General features: G+C 26.9%; 3 protein-coding genes across 7 annotated transcripts; 1 reads left to right on the forward strand and 2 right to left on the reverse strand.

The window, feature by feature from the left end:
- Positions 1-11: 11 nt before the first annotated feature.
- On the reverse strand, positions 12-4,081 carry LOC126834853 (methionine-R-sulfoxide reductase B1). 3 transcript variants are annotated; one of them, XM_050567052.1, is made up of 5 exons: positions 3,941-4,081; positions 2,855-2,947; positions 1,989-2,161; positions 807-1,014; positions 12-409 (listed from the first exon to the last, which is right to left on the reverse strand). In XM_050567052.1, exons 2-4 carry the CDS (start codon positions 2,941-2,943, stop codon positions 827-829), a joined length of 450 nt encoding a protein of 149 aa, XP_050423009.1. In that variant the 5' UTR covers positions 2,944-2,947; positions 3,941-4,081; the 3' UTR covers positions 12-409; positions 807-826. The 3 variants fall into 3 exon arrangements, with proteins under 3 accessions (XP_050423009.1, XP_050423007.1, XP_050423008.1); XM_050567050.1 differs by lacking the exon at positions 3,941-4,081 and having other exon boundaries at positions 2,855-3,531; XM_050567051.1 differs by lacking the exon at positions 3,941-4,081 and having other exon boundaries at positions 807-978; positions 2,855-3,509.
- Positions 4,082-6,195: 2,114 nt separating this feature from the next.
- LOC126834309 (serine/arginine repetitive matrix protein 1) lies at positions 6,196-14,906 on the forward strand. 2 transcript variants are annotated; one of them, XR_007685055.1, is made up of 20 exons: positions 6,196-6,510; positions 7,656-7,745; positions 8,239-8,364; positions 8,443-8,613; positions 8,788-8,882; positions 8,948-9,091; positions 9,188-9,325; positions 9,422-9,579; positions 9,649-9,776; positions 9,870-10,123; positions 10,198-10,261; positions 10,530-10,622; positions 10,757-10,842; positions 10,906-11,007; positions 11,575-11,626; positions 12,135-12,413; positions 12,475-12,579; positions 12,938-13,068; positions 13,593-13,945; positions 14,697-14,906. XR_007685055.1 is itself a non-coding variant. In XM_050566131.1 (18 exons), exons 1-18 carry the CDS (start codon positions 6,502-6,504, stop codon positions 13,058-13,060), a joined length of 2,217 nt encoding a protein of 738 aa, XP_050422088.1. In that variant the 5' UTR covers positions 6,197-6,501; the 3' UTR covers positions 13,061-13,463. The 2 variants fall into 2 exon arrangements, 1 of the variants encoding a protein (XP_050422088.1); XM_050566131.1 differs by lacking the exons at positions 13,593-13,945; positions 14,697-14,906 and having other exon boundaries at positions 6,197-6,510; positions 12,938-13,463.
- Positions 14,907-15,192: 286 nt separating this feature from the next.
- On the reverse strand, positions 15,193-19,843 carry LOC126834310 (uncharacterized). 2 transcript variants are annotated; one of them, XM_050566132.1, is made up of 9 exons: positions 19,058-19,357; positions 18,431-18,694; positions 17,912-18,054; positions 17,543-17,792; positions 17,336-17,473; positions 16,621-16,752; positions 16,322-16,460; positions 16,072-16,223; positions 15,193-15,810 (listed from the first exon to the last, which is right to left on the reverse strand). In XM_050566132.1, the coding sequence occupies exons 1-9, from the start codon at positions 19,179-19,181 to the stop codon at positions 15,671-15,673; spliced, it is 1,482 nt and encodes a 493-aa protein (XP_050422089.1). In that variant the 5' UTR covers positions 19,182-19,357; the 3' UTR covers positions 15,193-15,670. The 2 variants fall into 2 exon arrangements, with proteins under 2 accessions (XP_050422089.1, XP_050422090.1); XM_050566133.1 differs by lacking the exon at positions 19,058-19,357 and adding an exon at positions 19,759-19,843 and having other exon boundaries at positions 15,196-15,810.
- Between the last annotated feature and the right edge of the window lie 80 nt (positions 19,844-19,923).

A 19,923-nucleotide genomic window follows, 5' to 3' on the forward strand; every position in this document is an offset into this window, starting at 1 on the left:
ACCACTTTAAATTTAAGTTTTAAAATATGTATATATTATTGTTAAGTATACACTACATTAAAAAAATGCTATTGTTTTTTTATATACTGAATGGAAAAAAACTATCGACAAAATTAACAATATTTGCAGATTTCAAAAATATATATATTATACATAAATAATAAATTGTCACGGTCATACCCGGGTCAAAATATAGTACATAGTATACATTCACATGACACAAAATAAGTATATGTTATAAGTGTATAATCTTAAATTTTAGATCACAACATTTTCAATTACGCATAGTAGCAAGTTAACCATAGACAATGTCAAGCTTAAGTATTAGTTATTACAACATTGGCAAAAATGTTGACTAAAATTGAATGATAAAAGTAAAAAGTTGCCCAGCAGGTAGTTGAATCAGCATCTAAAAAGAAAAATATGTTTTCTATCATCTAATTAGTATAGATAAGAGGGTAAAAGACAGTGAATCATTATTTACATAAACCTGCACAGAAAATTGATTTAGAACTAAATATCCATCTTGTAAAAATAGATTTGAATTAATAGTGGATTATTGTATGATTGTAATACATTATATCGTCTAAGATATATACAAATATTATATAAAATACTTAAATTTAGCATCCTAAAATGGTACTTGGCAAAGTAAACTTTTAAAGTCCAATCTGGTAATGAAGTCAAATTTAAGTGATTTGGGGATAATTATAAAACTGTCCAATACCATACAAGTAAGGGATATGAGATAAAGATTTAGAAAACACATTCAGTTACATAAATCAATATTATAAAAACATAATTACCATTTTTCTTGAGGTTAAGGTTAAGACTGATCTTCATTTTTGGTTTGTGGATAAAAATTCATTGATGCGCTGTTAATGCAAAACCTGCGACCGGTTGGAGGTGGACCATCTTTGAAAACATGCCCCAAATGTGCATCACATTTCTTACATTGTACTTCAGTTCTGATCATACCTGGGTTGTTTATTAATAACAGCAAATTTGCTCCAACTGTATCCATCACCATAATAAAGCAACAGCATTGTTGTGTATAGTCGAGGAACCAAGGAAACGTAACCAATACCAGACAAAATATTATCAATAAAAATTAATACATTTTCCATACATACTAAAGACCAAAACACTTAACCAAGAAGCACTGATATTTTCCAGTTATATCTTATACCTTATGTTAATACCTTTACTATACATAAATATACAGGGTATAATGTAAAGTTCTACAGAGTTTCAATGAGACATTCAGGATGCTCTATGGGTACAATAAATGGTATTCATTTTTTTTAATTTAAAAATTATTTAAAATAGAACTTGTATCTCATTAAAAAATTGTCTTACGAAAAAATAATTTCAGATTTAAATTGGGGGAAAAAATCTAGTTGAGTTGATATGTAACTTGATTTTTTGGTATCTGGCCACACATACGTCCACAGGGTGGATGTCATGTGACTAAACCCAATATATGACATGTGACACATCATTTAATATAAAATAATTCTAAGAACACCACTGAATTAAGAATAAAATTCTAACCCAAAATTATGTGTCACATATAAATATAATATATATATTATATAATATGTAGATAAACTTTATACCAGTATATAAAATTAGTCAATATTTTAATAATATTTTAAATTAAATATACAAACCACCAGACAAATAAATACAATAGCTACCAGTTATAATTAATTAAAAGATAGTTTAAAGATATTAAAAAATAATAATGTTAATAACATTTCACCACAGATTACATGAAAATGAATTATTTAATTAATTTATCAATCAACACTTTTAATAGCTATGAAAATGTATAGCGGCACACAGAATTCATTAAACAACAAGCTTTTTAACAAGTAATGAATGTTATTAAATTACTTTGTAGCGTTTCCAATCCTCCGACAAATACACAACTAAATGCCAAAACTACAGGTGCTATATATAAATGATTGCCAAATGTAAATTACCATTTGAAGTATCTGACGTTAATTTTACTTTGCCTTGATCTATCACATTATTGAATGCTGGCCATCCACAACCCGAATCGAATTTTGTCTCGGACGTAAACAATGGTTCATCACAGACGATACAAGTATACAATCCAGCTTCTGTAGTTTTATTATACTTGCCAGTGAAAGCTCTATAAATCAATGCATTCTTAGTATTACAATTTTTAAAAATCTTTACAAATACTATGCACATTAGCATTATAAAAATGTAGGTATTACAAATGACAAATATGTATTAAAAACCCAATAAATTTATAAAGCCAGGACAATACATGTATATCAAAGGCGGGTTTAGAGGCTAAATCTTAAAAATGCTGAAAAAAAAAAATACAAAAGACTGAGTGACAATACAGGTAATGACTAATGTGTACTATTGCTGGTACGACTCTCAGCCGCGGAATAGATACCTGCCCTGATGCTACAATTTGGTCGTTTTGACTAAATCTGTTGTCGTGTGCCGATTACGATCAGTGTCCTAATTAGTGGGGTGGTCAGATGGCAATGCCACCTGATAAGACTCAACAATATTTTAGTCAGATGACCCTGTCTACACATAACTTGTACAACGTCTAACCTGCTCAAATTGTCCTGTCGGAATGACCAGATCATACTGAGTGTAAGGGGCATAAAAATACTAAATTTGATAGCTATTGCAGCTAATGCAAACGCTGAACGTCTGCCTCCCCTTATTCGTTATATGTATATATATATATATATATAAGTAGGTAGGTAGGTAGGTATCTTGTATTGTATGATGCAAATGTGTATTATGTTAAATTATATGGTCTGGGTATAAAATATTTACTATGATTATTAGTACTTACCTTTCTGTTCCTTTTTCTTGGGTAACATGATACTGTATTGGTGACAATCGTTTTTTTAATTCAGCCTTGGCAGAATCTCCTTGACTCATGTTTCTGTTTTTTAAATTTGTTTTACTTATACTATATCGAATAATATTGATACTGCACAGTAGCTTTTTACGACAAAACATGAAGAAATGTAACTTCTTTAACTTTTTTCTATTAACTAGGTCATCAATTTACACATGAAATTTATTTTTGAATTACACTAGTTTATAAATAAACATGATGATACGGGTCATATTTTTATGTCAATTCCCTTTCCATTTACCAAAAATTACAAAATATATTGAGATAGTGTGTGGTGTGATAAAACCACACGACAGTCGGCACGCTACGCTATAATATGAAAAAAAATAGTAGGGAAACTCAACCGAAACCAATGTTGTATAAAATCTAATGTATATATAGGTATATTTAATTATATTCATATGTATCAGGGCCGTATTTAAGCGCAAGCTTCATAGGCTGCAGCCCGCACCAAAAACAATTTTTTTAGTATAAATTAAAATATTTGTGCTTTTTGTTTTACAAAAATATATGAAGGGCACAGGGGAAAAACGGTAGTAGTCACATTATGAAAATTTTAGAGTATAGCAAAAACAAAGTTCGTGAATTCTTCTCCCTCTTACACAAGAACAAAAAAAATCACATTAAATGCTATTCTAATAAAAAATGTGTTTAATTAAACAATTTATTGACATAAATAAAAAAAATTAATGCTATACCATATATACCATAATTAATGGCCACCAATATATTAAATACTATATTCCTGTACCATTCCATGGTAGGGCTCCGGGCCCGCACCATAGGCTAGCCTAGGGGCTAATATATCCTAAATACGGCCCTGATATGTATTGTCTATATTGTGCATGGAAACGTCTTTCTACTGGTATTTTTACTTTTGAACAATTTGTGTATGATACATAAATCATAGTTATGCGTACTAAATTATAAGATGTTATTATGTCATGAAATGTTAATGCTATTTATTACATATAGTTTCAAATAACAATTATAAACTCGAGTTTTTTAAATACTTACTTTTTCCTGGCAGGCTTCAAACCAACGAAGTGGTACAATTAGAAACTAAGATCAAACGTACTTACTTAATTTATCAAATCTTATTCTAACCAGAATACGAAATTGTATAGCTATGTACAGTAGTACCTACAAGTATGAAAAATACTTTGAAAACTTTAGAATGTGTTTTACTCTTGAACTATAAAGTGATTTTATAAACTGAAAAGTGTAATCTAAGGTAGAAGACGACTGAAGAGTATTAATAATCATCAAGTACCTAGGTATTTAATATGTTTACAAGAAATACTTATAGACTAGATAAGAATAAGCTCTCTAATAATTATTTTTAATGGGGGAAAACATGTTTTTATATACTAGCATTTTTAACTTTTCATCTAAATTATAAATACGCTACCAGGTACAGAAGTTTTACGTTAAGAAATTATGTCAATATATTATTTTTTTATTTTTTGTTTGTAAAGAACTACATCGTGGTACAAACTACAAGCTGATTATTTAAAAATAATGTACTAGTTTTTGTAGTCTTTGAATTTTGGTTGAGAAGTTTTTTTATTTTAGCTACCCTGTAGTCTATATAGGTTTGTAAGAAAAAACAACTTTATGCTATAATAATTTGTTGAAAATAATGAGTGACTCGATGTTGGGAGTTATTTTTTCTTTTTTACATTTATTAATTAAACTTGTAATTTTTTTTATTGGGTACTTAAGACAGGAGTGAGATTCAGTGTAGTAAATGTAGATAATACCTATTATCTATGAACACATTCATTAAAAATCGAGCATTTAAGATAAAATTAATATTATCTATGCTGTAAAGTTGATCTTTAATTTTTTTTTATCTATATTAATGTCAACTATTACTGCTGCGTTGTTTAATTGAATGTATCTTAAGATTTTGATATGTAAGGGGGGGGGGTCTAGACTCTAAGATATATATTATAATTATAGATGATTGATTTCTTTTACCTGCAACGTAAAATATTAGTCGGGAAAATGGCCGACTATACTAAAGAATTCTAGGTAATCTATCTGTATCGTAAAAATTCAGATTTTATTCAGCCGGTCATTAGTTTTATATCAGATATATCTATTAAACTATGGTTTTAAATGTGTTACGTTAGGTATCACTGTATACTATAAAGTATATACACAGAACAACTGTTCTGTGGTATATACGTAGTTACTAATAACGAGGAGTATCATAAAAGGCCATTAAAAATTAAAATGTGGTACCCCGTACTACCGTAAAATATTCAAGATGTGAGACGTGGACCGAGAGTAAGTAATTCAACATTCATCGATTTATAGCAAATTTAGCGAATTATCCAAACTAAAAATTAGAAGTTACTAGTTAGTGATCTAAATCTTTGTGGCTCAATAGAAAAGCAGTCGACAATCGAAATTATTTTACAGGATTTGATTCTTTCTCGCACGCTACCAAGTCTGAAAAGTGCGAACAGAATACATACTATGTTAATAATAATCTAATATCTGTCGACTGTCCCTATTACATACATGACTGCTTATTTGTTTTTTGATGGAGGTCCTGGAAGGGGCGCAAGAAATTAAAATTGTATCCAAAAAATGTGTATAGAAGGTAAAATACCTATACCATACTTCATAGATATAAAGTCTAGAGACTTTATATCTATAGAGATTTTGTCTATACTCTATTGCGTATGTAGATTATACGTAGTATTTAATAATTCGTACGTAATAATTATTTAATTTTACAATTATTATAACATCGTATAATAATTTATTATACCCGAAATTAGTCGGGTATAACCGTAATTAATTTCTCTAGAGAAAATTATGAATACCGTAGAATAACCATAGACCTTATACCTAATGGCTACTATTGAGTAGTGTGAATACTGACTGCTGTCTAGTGTCTATAGTGTTTTTTTTCTAGTCACTAGTATCTACGATGACCGTGCTCGCACCACACGCCCGCATTCTACTAGGATGCTCCTGAGTCCTGACTAAGGTCTACGAGAATAAAAAAATACCGGTGTCTGTATTTTGAGTTTAGTTTCTAAGGTTGGCAATATGATTAAAAAGTGGTTGGTACTGTAGACCATATACTAAGTATCTGGTACATGGATATCAATAACACGTCCGACTTATCACAATAATTATTGTAAAATGGTCCTACATCGAACAGGGTGTACATTTTGTAGAATCGAACAATTTTTGTTTTATTGTTTACGGCGTTTGTAGTGTGAGGCGTGAGCACTGTATATAGCATAGGTAGATGCTATAGCATTTTAGTTAGAAACCGAATATAATATTGTATTGAGTAATTTGTGTTATAGGTATGGCTTGTTCTGTATGTTTGTATGTTTGGTTAAGTGTTGTTGATTGAATTGTCGACAAATGTGGCTTTATTTTAGTTTTCACTTTTTACCGCTAACTATTACTCGTTAATGAGTGATTAACGTTGAATAATAACTTGACTCAGGGCGCGCATTCCGTAATTTTTAATTTTTAATATTAATAATATTAGTTAATTTTGCCGCCAGCAGTATCTTAACCCGCTTAGAACACACTAAGTCAAGATGTACACTGTAAGTTTTATACGTTATATATTAATTAGAAGTAATGGTTAAGGCGTTAAATTAATTTCATTGTAGTTGCATAAAGTATAAATTAAAAAAAATTGTCATTCCAATTGGATGTATGTATTCTGCTTGTAAATGAGTAGTTAAAAAATGTCAATTTAAACCATACATTATGTATAATTTTACATCTTTATGGTATTATTAATCCTTATCTCAATTCTCAAAGTAAGATGTCTCATTTACTTTATTTAAATGAAGCGTTCAAAATGTTTTGGAAATAAACTGATTTGTAAATCATAGTTCTTGCTGCGGAAGGCAACGGTAAACTACCGCATCATGCCCACTTCCCCAGGATGGCAACTTTTGTCTCTTGTAGAGCAAGAGTTGTCCAAACCAACCTAAACAAGTCGTAGACTATAAAAAATAGTTCTTGACTGTTTTGAAAGATGCTCGCACTATGTATGTTAAATTCATTTGGAAATATTTTTAAGTTTCAACTTTCATATAAACATAGTATTTGAGTTGTATTTATCTAAATCTTTTTCGAAGAAGTCTAGTTTAAGATCTGAGGGAATTTTGTATTGCCTCCCTCCCAAAATATGAATTTTTCACATTAATGACATGTTTTTTTCTCATTTAGTTTTAAAGTAAGCTAAATAAAGTATAAAAAAACGCTATTTTCTCTCTTTAATACTTGCTTATACAAATTTTCATAACAATAGTTTAGTTATTGGTTAGATCTATGTAAGAGTTTGTTAAGAAACAAATGACCATGTAAATATTAGTTTTAAAAACTGTTTAAAAAATTCTCATCAAAAAGTGCTAAACACATATTTTTGTTTAAAATATTTAAAAAATGTCATTAACCCTTAAACCGCTATAATCAATACAATAAATAAAAAAATATATAGTTTAAAAGTTCTTAGCAATGGTCTTGTATTTAGTCACGTGAGGGAAGTATGTACCCCAGTCACACTGTGACTCAAGTAAGAAATATATGCTGGTCACACTTATTTGTTTGTGATCGAAAATCAGGTGACTAACAGAGAGTTAATTTGTTTATAAATTATGTATATACCAATTAAGCCATTATTAAGTGTGCATTTTGTAGTTTTAATATTTGCATTGTTAATACATTTTTTTTTTTTTAGGGAACTAGTGCAGATCAAGATACACGATTTAGTGATAAAGAAAAAAAGCTGTTAAAACAAATGAAATTCAGCGAGTCTTTAAATGCTAAGGTAATTAAATATTTATGAATGTATAGTTGTATATTATATTCCTTTTTTATATTGTTGTTTTGCTTTAAAATCATAAGAACTGCCTAATTATAAGTATTCAAGTATTAGTAATTATTAAGTATTTAAACATTCGTTATTGTATGAATAAATATATACATGTATCGTATTTGCTTGCAAACATGTGTTTCGAACAACCTGTGCTCAGGTGAATTTGAATTTCCAGTTACATAACTGGGAATTTAAATCCCACCCGGATGTTTTATCTATTAGTATATAATTAAGTTAAGGCAGCTTTCCTGCTGACATATGTTTTATATATTCAATTCTATATCTACATGTAAATATACCATCTATATACTTTCATCTAAGCGTTTATTTGAAAGTAATGTTATCTCTTCCATTGTGCTGGTTTATTTTTATGTAGACATAAAAAATATTAATTTAAAAAATATATTGAATTAATATTAAAAATATTTATATTAATTGTTAATAGGTTGATATGAATAAAGTTAAGCTTGATACTATTAAACCATGGATCGGTAAACGCATAACAGAATTACTCGGTATGGAAGATGATGTTGTTGAAGAATTCGTTAATAACCAACTTGAAGCTGATAAAGTAAATAAATAGTATATTTAAAAAAAATTAAAAACGTGATGTATCATATTTATTTAAAAAATTAAAATTTTGTTATAGTGCCCTGATCCTAGAAAGATGCAAATAAATCTAACTGGCTTTTTAAATGGAAAAAATGCTCGTGTGTTTATGACGGACTTATGGGAATTACTTTTGTCTGCTCAAGAATCTCCTTCTGGCATACCACCAAAGTTTATAGAACTTAAAAAAGAAGAGTTGAAAAAGAAAATGGTAAATGTAGTTATTATTATTATTATCTTCTATAATTATTAAAATAAACAATTGACATTTTAATTATTATGTTAGTACTATGCATTGATCTGAAAAGTGATATGAATTTAATATAAAAAATTTCAAAAAATCAATTTTCATTATTAGTTTATAATGCAATTCTCTATGTTGCAGGAAGATCAAGAACGTGTGGGTGACATGATAAAAAAATTTGAAAAAGATAAGGAAGAAAGAGATAAGGAAAAGAAAAAAGAAAGAGAAAGAGAGAGGTGAAGTTTTATTTTTACCTTGTGTACTATATTAATGATTTGTTTAACATAATATATTAATTTAGGAAAAAAAGCCGCAGTAGATCTCATACTCGTGATCGCCGTAGCCGATCACGAGACAGACATCGAGAAAGACGAGATAAGGAAAAAGATAAATATAAGGACAAAGAAAGGGACATTGATAGAACAAAAGAAAAATCTAAGAGAGAGTAAGATTTATTTTTTTAAAATAACATTTTTCAATACATATTAACCAATGTACGTACATAATATTATTTTACTTATTTTTTATGAAATTTATGCAGGTCCCGATCTAAGTCCAAAGGAAAAGTTGTAAGCAATGGACATAGTTCTCCCAAGAAAGACAAAAGTCGTAGTGGTACACCTAGAAATGGTATAGGACTTCCTGATGAAAATACAAACGATAAACGGGAAAAATCTTCGTAAGTTAAGATGCTGTTTAAAAAATTATGTATTCATTGAGTCCTTAAAAAACATCAAATAAATAATTATGCTAATCTAATAATAATTTATGATAGAATATCTCCCAGTAAAGACAAACATATTGAATCGAATAATAAATCCAAAACCAAAGATCGTTCTTCTTCAAGAGAGTCTATACGTCGAAAAGAGAAAAAAAGGCACCGTTCTTCATCTTCAAGCCGTAGTTCGTCATCTAAATCATCTCGCAGCTCTGGTATTTAAAATTTATAATTTTTTATGCCATATTATTTTGAACATTTAAACTATAAAAAGTTTGTAATAGGTCATAAAAAAGATAACTTTGAAATTCAAAAGAAAGAGAATAGTATTCAAAAAAAGAGACAGTACCGTACTAACAAAGATGATTCTTCAGCTAGTGAATCAGATAAAGATAAATCCAATGATAGACGGGTACGTTTTTTATTATTTAATATGTACATTTAATGATGAAAATTTTTTGTTGATGGTAATTTAATCAACCTTCTAATGAAAATCTTAAAACAGGACCGCCGTGATCGTTCAGACTCCCGTTCTAAACGTCCATCTAGACGAGGTTTCAGCAGAAGTCGTTATCGTGAGAAAAGTCGTGAACGCTTTTATAGAGATAGAGAGCGTGACAGAGCTAGAGACCGAGAACGTAACCGCCGTGAGCGAGAGCGTAGAGAGAGAGATAGAGATAGGGCTTTTCGAGAGCGTGAACGTGAACGTGAAAGACGTAGGCAAAGAGAAAGAGAAGAAAAGTCGTCTCCAAGAAGGAGGTAAAATTCCTATTTTAATTAAATATTAAAATATTAATTTTTTTTAATTAAATAATTAAAAAAAAAAATTACAGAAGATCTAGAAGTGCTGATAGAAAATCAAGATCACCTAAAAGAAGATCAAAATCAAATTCCAGAGTAAATATTTGTTATTCATTACTTATATACACATACATATCATACTATAAATTCCTCTATTTATATTTTGTTTGATTATTGACATAAACTTGTCTTTTGTCTATCAAACATTTGTATTATATGAATTGAGTAAAATTCATATGTACCTAAATGTTCATAGTCTTTCCTAGAAGGGAAAGATTTCCATTCCAGTTTTTTATAATCTAGTAACTAAGTAAGCTAATATAATACTTACAGCTAAAATTGCAATTTATTTTTTTTTTTTAAGCGAAAGCCAAGTATAAGATCACATAGTAAAGAACGTACAGTTAAAGAATCCAGTACGGTATCACCCATAAAAAAAGACTCCTCTAAATCTAAGGTAAAATAAAATATAATAATATGTTTAATTCATTTTTAGTTTTAAAATAGTTTATTTAGTAAAAATAAAATTATTGCTCTTGATGTATAAGCTACTACATTACAAAGCGCTAATAATTGTATTTTATTATGAAGGTTTCTCAAGAAAGTTTGTCTAGAACACCTTCACCTTTTAAAAAGAGTGACGATAAAGTAGATCGTAAATCAGTTAAGGACAGATTGTGAGTTGTAAATAGTAATTTAGTATAAAAAAATGTATTTTAATTTTATTTTTTCTCCGTCAGAGGTGTAAGAGAAGAATCTGCTTCTAAAAATTCCCAGCTTCATAAACCAAGGATTCGTTCTCCTTCTGCAGAAAAAAAAAGCAGCTGTGAAAGGAAAAATCAGTAAGTAAACTAAAAATATAAATTTTTATTTTGCTTTGTTTTCAGTCTTATATCATTTACTTAACCTTTTTAAGTATGTGCATTTTTTTTTATACACCCAAGGTTTGTTTTTTTGGCGACTATGATCTCTGGTAATAATGTTTAGTGTGCTGGTATTAGTGTACCATCCATTTCCATTAGAAAATATAAGTACCAAAGTCACTTCCAGGTTCTTAGTTACGGAAATATGTGGTTGCAATTGTAATACAGCACTTCTAGTCCTGGAATTTAGCAACATCGCAAGACATTTCCACAGCTGGGAATTCAACCCAATGATTCGTTTCCAAATGTATCATACCCCACACCCACCACTTTTTTTAAAATGTTTTATGGCTTAAGCCTACTAGTTATATTGTGTAGCATGAATCCTCTTCCTAACCCCCTCAAAAAAAAAAAAAAAATGAAATTTCAGTTGTATTATGAGAATTTCTTAGCAAATATGTCAATATTAATAAACATTTTTACAATAAATAAACTTAGTACCTAGTTAATTTATTAATAACACTAATTTATTTTTATGTTTCATAGAAATTCTTCTAGACATAAATCAACATCACCTATCACTAAAAATAAACAAGAAGTAAGTTATATAGTATCAATATTAACTATTTGTGTTAGTAATAGCAAGCTTCTGATTAAGTATTTGTTTTACAATAGGTAGTATGAATGAATTAAATGTAAAAAGTTTCTGAAAATTTAACGTGTTTTTAAAAATCTAAACAATTAGTCATAAAATCACAGATTTAGGTTCAATGTGTTGTTGCCAATGTTAACTTTTTTTTTTTAATTTTCCTATAACTGTAAAATATTCATCGCTGCAATAATATTTGTTTTTATATTTCTTACCATCTAGAATTGTTTTAGTAGATATAACTTGGTAAAAAAATTATTATCTCTAATGTCAAATCAGTTCTTATCATTTAGAATAATATATAAAGAACATTCTGGAATAGAAATATTTTTTTATTTTGAGAAAAAAAAATGTAAATTTTGGCCTTACGAATTCCAAACCCTTGCAAATCATACCTACTTACTTATTTTCCTTTATTTGTTTATAATAGTAAAAAAAAAAATCTATTTAATTTTAGGATAAACATGAAAAACTTAATATCAAGCCTTCAAAAAAGTCTGAAACATCAGCTCCAGACACGGAAAGGCCTAAACCGAAGATAAAAGATGATACATCAAGTTCATCTGATGAATCTGTAAAAAAACATAAAAAAAAGCCAAAAAAAGATTCTAGTTCAGAAGATGAAAAAGTAAAAGCTAAAAAAAGGAAAATAAGAGACTCTCCTTCTTCAGATGAAGGAGATTCTAAGAAGAAAAAGAAACGTAAAAAAAAGTCGTCGAGTTCAAGTTCAGAAAATGTAAATTGATCCAACTTTTGTTTATTTTTATATCGTTATTTATAACTAATCATTATTATAGGAAAGTGATGTTGAAGAAAAAAAAAAGAAGAAAGATAAGAAGCATAAAAAACATAAGAAACATAAGAAACATAGAAAACATAAGAAACGGAAGGCGGAGGAAAGTGTGAGTTAAAATAATTACAAGATAATATAATGGTAGTACTAGGTAACCAAGGGCTGCTTGGTTAAAAAAGCAATTGACAGCTTGAACTTTTTAACATAGCTACAGTAAAATTTAAGTTTCAAAATTAAAAACTAATACATCTTAACTAAAATTGTTTAAATACTATCATAATAAGTTCTTAATTTATAAACTTAACATTTTTAATTGGTTGAATTTGAAGTTATTATCAGTATTTACTCTTTATTCTTACGCATTACAACATTTTTTTCTAAGTTGCTGTTTCTTTTAGGTAATCTCTAATTTTATAATATTTTTAAAAAAGATTGTTTTTATTTAATTGTATTATTTATTTATTTAGGGCTCAGATGCCAAATCTGGAGATGAGTTAGAACAACGTTTACGAGAGAAAGCTCTTCGATCCATGAAGCGTAAACATGAAACAAAACAAGAAGAAAGTGTTAATAGTAACAGCAGCGATTAATATAAGAGGTTAGTTAACCGAGGCAAAAAAAACTTGTAATATTAATGACCTATCACAAAACTCAATGATGATTGATTAACTATATGACTATTTATACTTTCATGTTTTTTTTTTTAATACTTTTTTGGGTCATTTTAAATAATCTGTAGTAACTATTCAATACAGAAGTTAATTTTAAATAATAAACAAATAGCATTATTAATGGGTTTTAAATTATTTTTTTGTAAATACATGTATCCTTATCTTTTACATTACATTTTTGAATGACTAAAAAGATGTGTTCAGGTTATTTATTTCATTTAACAATTTTTTTTTACTTATTGATCACTTACATTATTAGTTTTAAACTAGTACTCAAATGAGTGAAGAAAATAATAAAAACCTCAACAACTATTAGCTAATATATTTATTATATGTTTTTGTTGTTATAACCTTTCACTTATGAGAAACACTTTTGATTATGGTAGGTAACCAAATATGTTCCTTTTGTGTCACTTTAATCGTTGTAATTCTACCAGCGAGAATTTGACAGGTTAGCCTACTGCCCAGTCATCAGGCTGCCAAATTGTTAGCGGAGTTGTACTTGCGTTATTTACATAGTGCGGAGTCTAGTTGATCATTTTTGAAGACCCGTCAGTATCAGTTTGTTAACTTTCAACCAACATTTTTAATCAAAATGAACTCTTCTTCAATTAACATGTCTTCAATCAACATTTCTTCAATCAACTATTAAAGCTATTCCAACATTGCTAGTTTCAAGTCTATTTGCAAAACAAAGTATTCGTTCATCAGAAATTGATTTTGGCTGAATACTTTTTTTCTTCTACAAATGGGATTAAATTGTAACAACCGCTATCTTCAGTTGGATGTTTCTTTAACCCAAAGGTATTTAATATTTTGTATTTATAATAATTGCTCCATAAGTTCAGGGTGACTAATAAAATATATTTTTGTATTCGCTTACTAATCAGTGCATTATATAGTGTTTGTGAGAGAAGAAGTGCAGTGTAGTATTCTTTTGATCTTAATGTTTTATTTAATTATTTTTCCCTCAGCTTAAACTTAATTGTCTGTTTAAAAATTAAGAAGTTTTGAATGCTGCATTTTTATTAACATTATTTTAAGAACATTATTCTTATCCTGATTGCTATTTGGATGATAAAAGATAATAAAGCTCTAGTAAATAAATCATATAGGAATTTTTATGAGAAAGTATTACTGGTATTCTATTCTTACAGAATAATTGAGTGATTTTTTTTATATATAACTAATCTCAGGCGTGTAGAGAGGGTAACAGTGATTAGTATAAACTCTAAATAAATGTGGATTTAAGTGATCAACTTTGGATTTATAGCTTTTGACTAAATAATAAAGCAATGAAAATAAATATGATACGATGGAATTTTTATTTTATTTTAAATTTAACTTCTAGTACATGTTTTAAGGAATATTAGAGAAAATAGAGTACTTTTTTTGTAGTTGTATAAAAATAGTTGCACCATTTAACATTGGATTATATAAATTTGTCAGTTATTTGTAACTTGTTGCATTCGGCTTATATTATAAGTCTAATAACAGTTATTTTCGATCTTTTAATAAATTATTATTTAATTTGAATACTTATGCTTTGTTACAGATGTCACCTGTGAACAAATTGGAATTATCAATTTATAGCATATTTGGTTCACTTTTAGTTTATTATTTTATAGCTATGATTTGTATGTTATTTAATTTATTACAACAAGTTATTCTAACGTACTAATACTAAATAATTACATCAATATTTTAGTACACAATCCATTTATGTATATTTAATAAACATCTTACATTAGTGTCTAAACATAATCTTACTTAAGCTACAAAGTTGCAAGTTAACGAACATTTTTAAATTAAAATTTGTTTAGAAGAATATAAAAGCTATATATTGTAAAAACAAAAAAGAAATATTACCGAAATTGGTATTTATTATAATAGTATTCATAATGACGCATTAAATTGTGAGCTGTGTATGTATTACACAAGATTACTATAATAATTATGTACAATTCTTGCATCTTAACTAAGTAATAAAAAGTGATGACAATACGTTTTATGATAGAATTAATAATTTTATTATTATTGTAACTAATTATTATATTATATGAAAATTTGCTGAAAATAATTTTTATGTACTGTATATATGTGTAAGAAAAATAAGAGTGTTATATCCTTAACCTTTTGTATTGTTGTAGTTGATATTTATACAAATGAATCATGCCTAATAATTTTAATTTTCATCATCATTAGATCATTAAATGAATAATTGATTTAGTATTTATAAGGAACTGTAGTTTGTATGAGGTAGATGCCACATATATAAGGGCACCTCATGGTATTAGACTTCTGTTAAGTTAAACTTTGCTTACAATAAGTAACAGTCAATGGATGAATTAGGTTTCTCTTAAGTATTTTGTAAGATCAATACTGCTTAAAGCTAATAATTCATTTATTATATTTCATAATGAGCACTACAAATCAAGTAACTTGACACAACCTTTTTTAATAAAGTTTGTTCAAACATACATTCATTTATATCAATTAAATATAATTTATAATAAAATTCTTATAATATTAACAAGAATTTTCAATTAATTGAAATAATTTTTTTGCATTTTCTTGTATTTCTTTAACAGGACTATCACAATATCTTTTTACTTGCTTATTAAAGTCTGGAGACTGATACAATTTGAGATGTTCTTGATCTAGACCATCTGAAAGAAAATAAAGTATATCATCAAAGAATCTAAGCAACATGGCATATACTATCAGATAGAGAAAATTATGTTTCTACTCAAGCTTGTCCATTGTTTAGCGCATAATTCAAATTAAAAGTATATGGTATTAACGACACTAAGATGGTGGCCATCTTACTAAGAATTTAAAACCATAAAGAAATGTTGGTACATTTTTTATATTTTACAGTCTATAATTTTTATGAAAAGTAGGTGAAATTAATTATTAGTTTTATGTACTTTTCCGTATTATGCATTCAATAACATCTAATATTTTCAAAATAATTGGAATGGATGTTGATGTTTCATTCAAAATTTCAATAGTATAATTAACTAGTTTTTTTTGTTCATTTTTGTGCAAAGATCCAAATGATGAAACATATAAAATATTCCTGAAAATATAAAAGTAATTTATAAGTAAAACAATTCAATTAGAATTGCAGATGTTATATATTTTTTATTTTTCATTAATTTATATACTCAAACTCACTTGAACAAGCATAGTATTGATACTGCCAAAACTGTACTTTTTTCCTTCCCGGAATTTATTAAAATATCAAGGAACCATCCCATATTACTTTCTATTAAATTTGCCGGGTATTTATAAACATCATTACCACATTCGTAATCTAAAATAATTTAAGTACTTGACTTATAAAAATCAAATAAACTTAACTCAATATTATAATTTATAACAGATTTTGTTTTGTGTTATAAGAATTAATAAAAAAATAAGATTGTATATTAGAAAACACTTCTGTTAAAAATGTACCAAAGAATTATACATACTAAATCGAGCAAAATTTCCCAATGATCTTATAGCTGATACTTGTATGTATACATTTTTTGATTTCATTTTAATGATTAACCATTCCACTAGATACAAAACGGCATCTCTTTTATCAATTTCCTGAGCACTATCTTTAACAATAATTAAAAGTGATCACATTTTCTAATAACAGCAAATAATAAAAAAATACTTAGCTTAAACACACCTAATTAGTTTCAGTATAGCATTAAAAATTAAAATATATATATGTATACATATATAATATAAATAAAATATGAATGTATTACTATTTTATTCCCAATCCAGGGTAGGGTTCAGGGAGTCTATTCTTATATAAAACTTACAGTAATCGACAAAACATTTGTTTTATTCATAGTTGTGATCTAACATCGAAATTAACAATTATTTTATTAAACATTAGTGACTATCTAAAATGCAACACATTCACTATTTGACAGCAAACTTTAAAAAAGTTAAAATTAATACTGTTTTTAAATAAATTGAAAATAGACCCCATAGAAGTTTAAAATTGCTTTACATAAAAAGTAAATAAAATTTCACCCTTTTATTAATATATAGTTTAAGGAATAATCCTAGGTCATAAGCTTTAGTAGAATTAAATTTATATAGCCACATTTTTTTTTAAAAGTAAAATAATGTTCTTTTTTTAAAACAAATTGATGACAATTTTTTTTTTAATCGGAAAATACGCACCATCATTTGATAGTAACACTATTGTGTTACATATTTTTTTTATAATTTGGTTTGTGTCTTCTTCAAGTTTTTCTTCATAAACATTCAATACTTCAGCCATTATTTTATGTTTTCCATTTAATATCCAACAATAATTATCTAAATTAATAAAAATGTAGAGAATTGTCTAATTAGTGAAAATAATAGAAAAACATTTGTTCAACTTACTACTTGTTTTTGAAACTGTTTTGATAAACTTAATACAAATATAAGCAATATCACTGTGAGAGCTATGGTTTTCTAGCAACCAATCAATAATAGAACATTTTTCATACTTCGATATATCATTTTTTTTTGCAGATTTTTGGACAACATTGATTAATACTGATACTAAGTTAAAGTACAATTGACAATTGAACTTATAATTCATGTTAGAAACCCCAAAAGAGTTTAATTCTTCTGTCATATTATCTGGAAACTAATCATTTAAGTATAATACATATGTTACATAATAATGGTTCCCTGTTGTAGCAGACTACAATTAAATTAATTTCATTTGATAGGATTTTGGAAGGCAATTTTAATCATAATTCTTACTTCATATTCATATTCATGCAAATGAGTTAAGTTCATTAATAATCCAATGATAATAAACTGGGTACTTTGTTTATGATTCAAGCTAATTAGCTTTGTTGTAATTGATAGACATCCATCTTCCAATGCTCGTTTAGTATTTGCTTCTATTTCAATAAATCAGGTTTTCACAAAATTAAGCCTTTATTTCTACATTTTTAGTAATAATATAATTATTATATGGTATAATATATATATATAAGTAGTTAGTTATTAGTTTAGTTTTTATAATTCATAAAACTTATATGAGTTACTTAACAATATACTTTTGTAAAGTAATCAAAATAAATATTTATTATATGAACAATGGTAGCAAACTAATTTTGTTTATGAAACAACACAATATTTGTTTTGATACCACGTACATAATTTAACATCATAGACTAAATTGATTTAGTTATATATCTATACTGTTTTAAAAATGTTTTGCAGTATCCAAATTTGTATTATCTATTTTTTTGAAATGTATTCAAAATGGTATACCATTATAATAACACAAGTTCCCTATTACACGACCAGTTTGTATTAAACATTCTTCTGTAGTTTCAATATCATTTTGTAAAGCAAATGTCTGAAATGCATCAATAGTTATTTTGATCATTTTTTCTCCAAAATTATGTCTTGCCGATTCATCCGAGCATAATGATGCGACAACATTAAATGCAGCAGCTACAATATCATTACTATTTTCATTTGGCGAAAAAGGCAAATATTTTATTAAATCATTATAATCATTTTGTGACAAACCTAAAACATATTAAAAAAAAAAAAAAAAATTAATATTGTAATCTTGGGTAAACCGCCTAACACATGTTTACGTCATTTGATCCAGTAAATAATACCTAACATCAATTAACTAGCAATAAAATACTTAGAGTAATTATTAGATATATTTTTATTTAATAGGATGTCAAAAAATATGGAAGATACTTGAGATTTACACTAATTTAATTGTTTCCATTATTTATTAAAAAAATGGCACGTCCATTTATACCTTGTCTTTTATTTTAAAAATTTACTTGATAATATAATTTTTAGTTGCATATTGTTAAAATATTGATATTAATGCTGGATACAATTAACCATATAAAATTATGTCTAACAACTTACTTTTTGGATCAAGTTTAGAAAGAGAAGATAAATAATTACAAATTTCATATTGACTTGAATTATTTGTTGTTTTGTTCCCTTTTTCTCTATTAAAATACGATTTCAGAATATGAATATTTTCCATTTCGTAATGAAAAAACTAAGTGAATGTCATAAGAAACAAATTAATTTTCAAAACATTTTCTGTCGTATTCTAAATTTAAAAGTTCTATTTATTTAAATAATTAATTATTACTAGCAACATAATCTATTTTATTATTAAAAATTCAATTTTGATTTTTAAAAATTAAAAAAAAAAATCAAATCGACAAAAGTTTAACATTTATCAACATTCAACAATTAAATTTGTGAATTGTGAATTATAATTATTTATTATAATTTATTATGATTATTATGATGTTTAATGTTTATCACACGAAGACTAGTCTTCGCGGTTTATCATAACGTTTTATATTCGGGTTGCAACCACTTTTCCCAATTTGTATATTTTCCAAAGACCACATTTCCTATGGAAAAATTGTTTATTGGGAAAAATGAATTTGAGGTAAATTGTCCGTTGGGAATGTTTGTATTTCCATAAAATTGATAAATACCATTTTTTTCCAATAATCATTTTTTCTAAAATGTAAATCCTATCCTATGGAAATAATAAACATTGGAAATAATGGTTTATTACATTTAAATAATTTTGGTTTGCTTACCAATGAAATGATAATTTCTAGTTGTTGATAAATGATAATACCTCTGCTGGTCCTACGTAATTTTTTTTTGATTAAATACATGTATTTAATCTATGATTCCGTGTAATAAATTCAAACTATAAATATTGATAAAACTGATAATACTGATAAATATTATCACTATTA

Source organism: Adelges cooleyi, unplaced genomic scaffold (genome assembly GCF_023614345.1).
Source record: "Adelges cooleyi isolate 19-005CV unplaced genomic scaffold, UGA_ACOO_1.1 ACOO_flye_CR_arks_rails_tigmint_CR_PRNA_21, whole genome shotgun sequence".
NCBI classification, from domain to species: domain Eukaryota; kingdom Metazoa; phylum Arthropoda; class Insecta; order Hemiptera; family Adelgidae; genus Adelges; species Adelges cooleyi.

Excerpts from the sequence above, each read along its gene's own strand:
- LOC126834853 (XM_050567050.1), bottom strand. The coding sequence starts at position 3,024 with ATGTTTTGTCGTAAAAAGCTACTGTGCAGTATCAATATTATTCGATAT. Across the intron at positions 2,162-2,854 it reads CAAGAAAAAGGAACAGAAAG|AGCTTTCACTGGCAAGTATA; the intron begins GTAAGTACTAAT and ends ATTGATTTATAG. Across the intron at positions 1,015-1,988 it reads AACGTCAGATACTTCAAATG|TTGGAGCAAATTTGCTGTTA; the intron begins GTAATTTACATT and ends TGATGGATACAG.
- LOC126834309 (XM_050566131.1), top strand. Across the intron at positions 8,883-8,947 it reads AAAGAAAGAGAAAGAGAGAG|GAAAAAAAGCCGCAGTAGAT; the intron begins GTGAAGTTTTAT and ends ATATTAATTTAG. Across the intron at positions 10,124-10,197 it reads AAGTCGTCTCCAAGAAGGAG|AAGATCTAGAAGTGCTGATA; the intron begins GTAAAATTCCTA and ends AAAAAATTACAG.
- LOC126834310 (XM_050566132.1), bottom strand. The coding sequence starts at position 19,181 with ATGGAAAATATTCATATTCTGAAATCGTATTTTAATAGAGAAAAAGGG. Across the intron at positions 18,695-19,057 it reads TTCTAAACTTGATCCAAAAA|GTTTGTCACAAAATGATTAT; the intron begins GTAAGTTGTTAG and ends AATATGTTTTAG. Across the intron at positions 15,811-16,071 it reads TGAATGCATAATACGGAAAA|ATGGTCTAGATCAAGAACAT; the intron begins GTACATAAAACT and ends ATTTTCTTTCAG.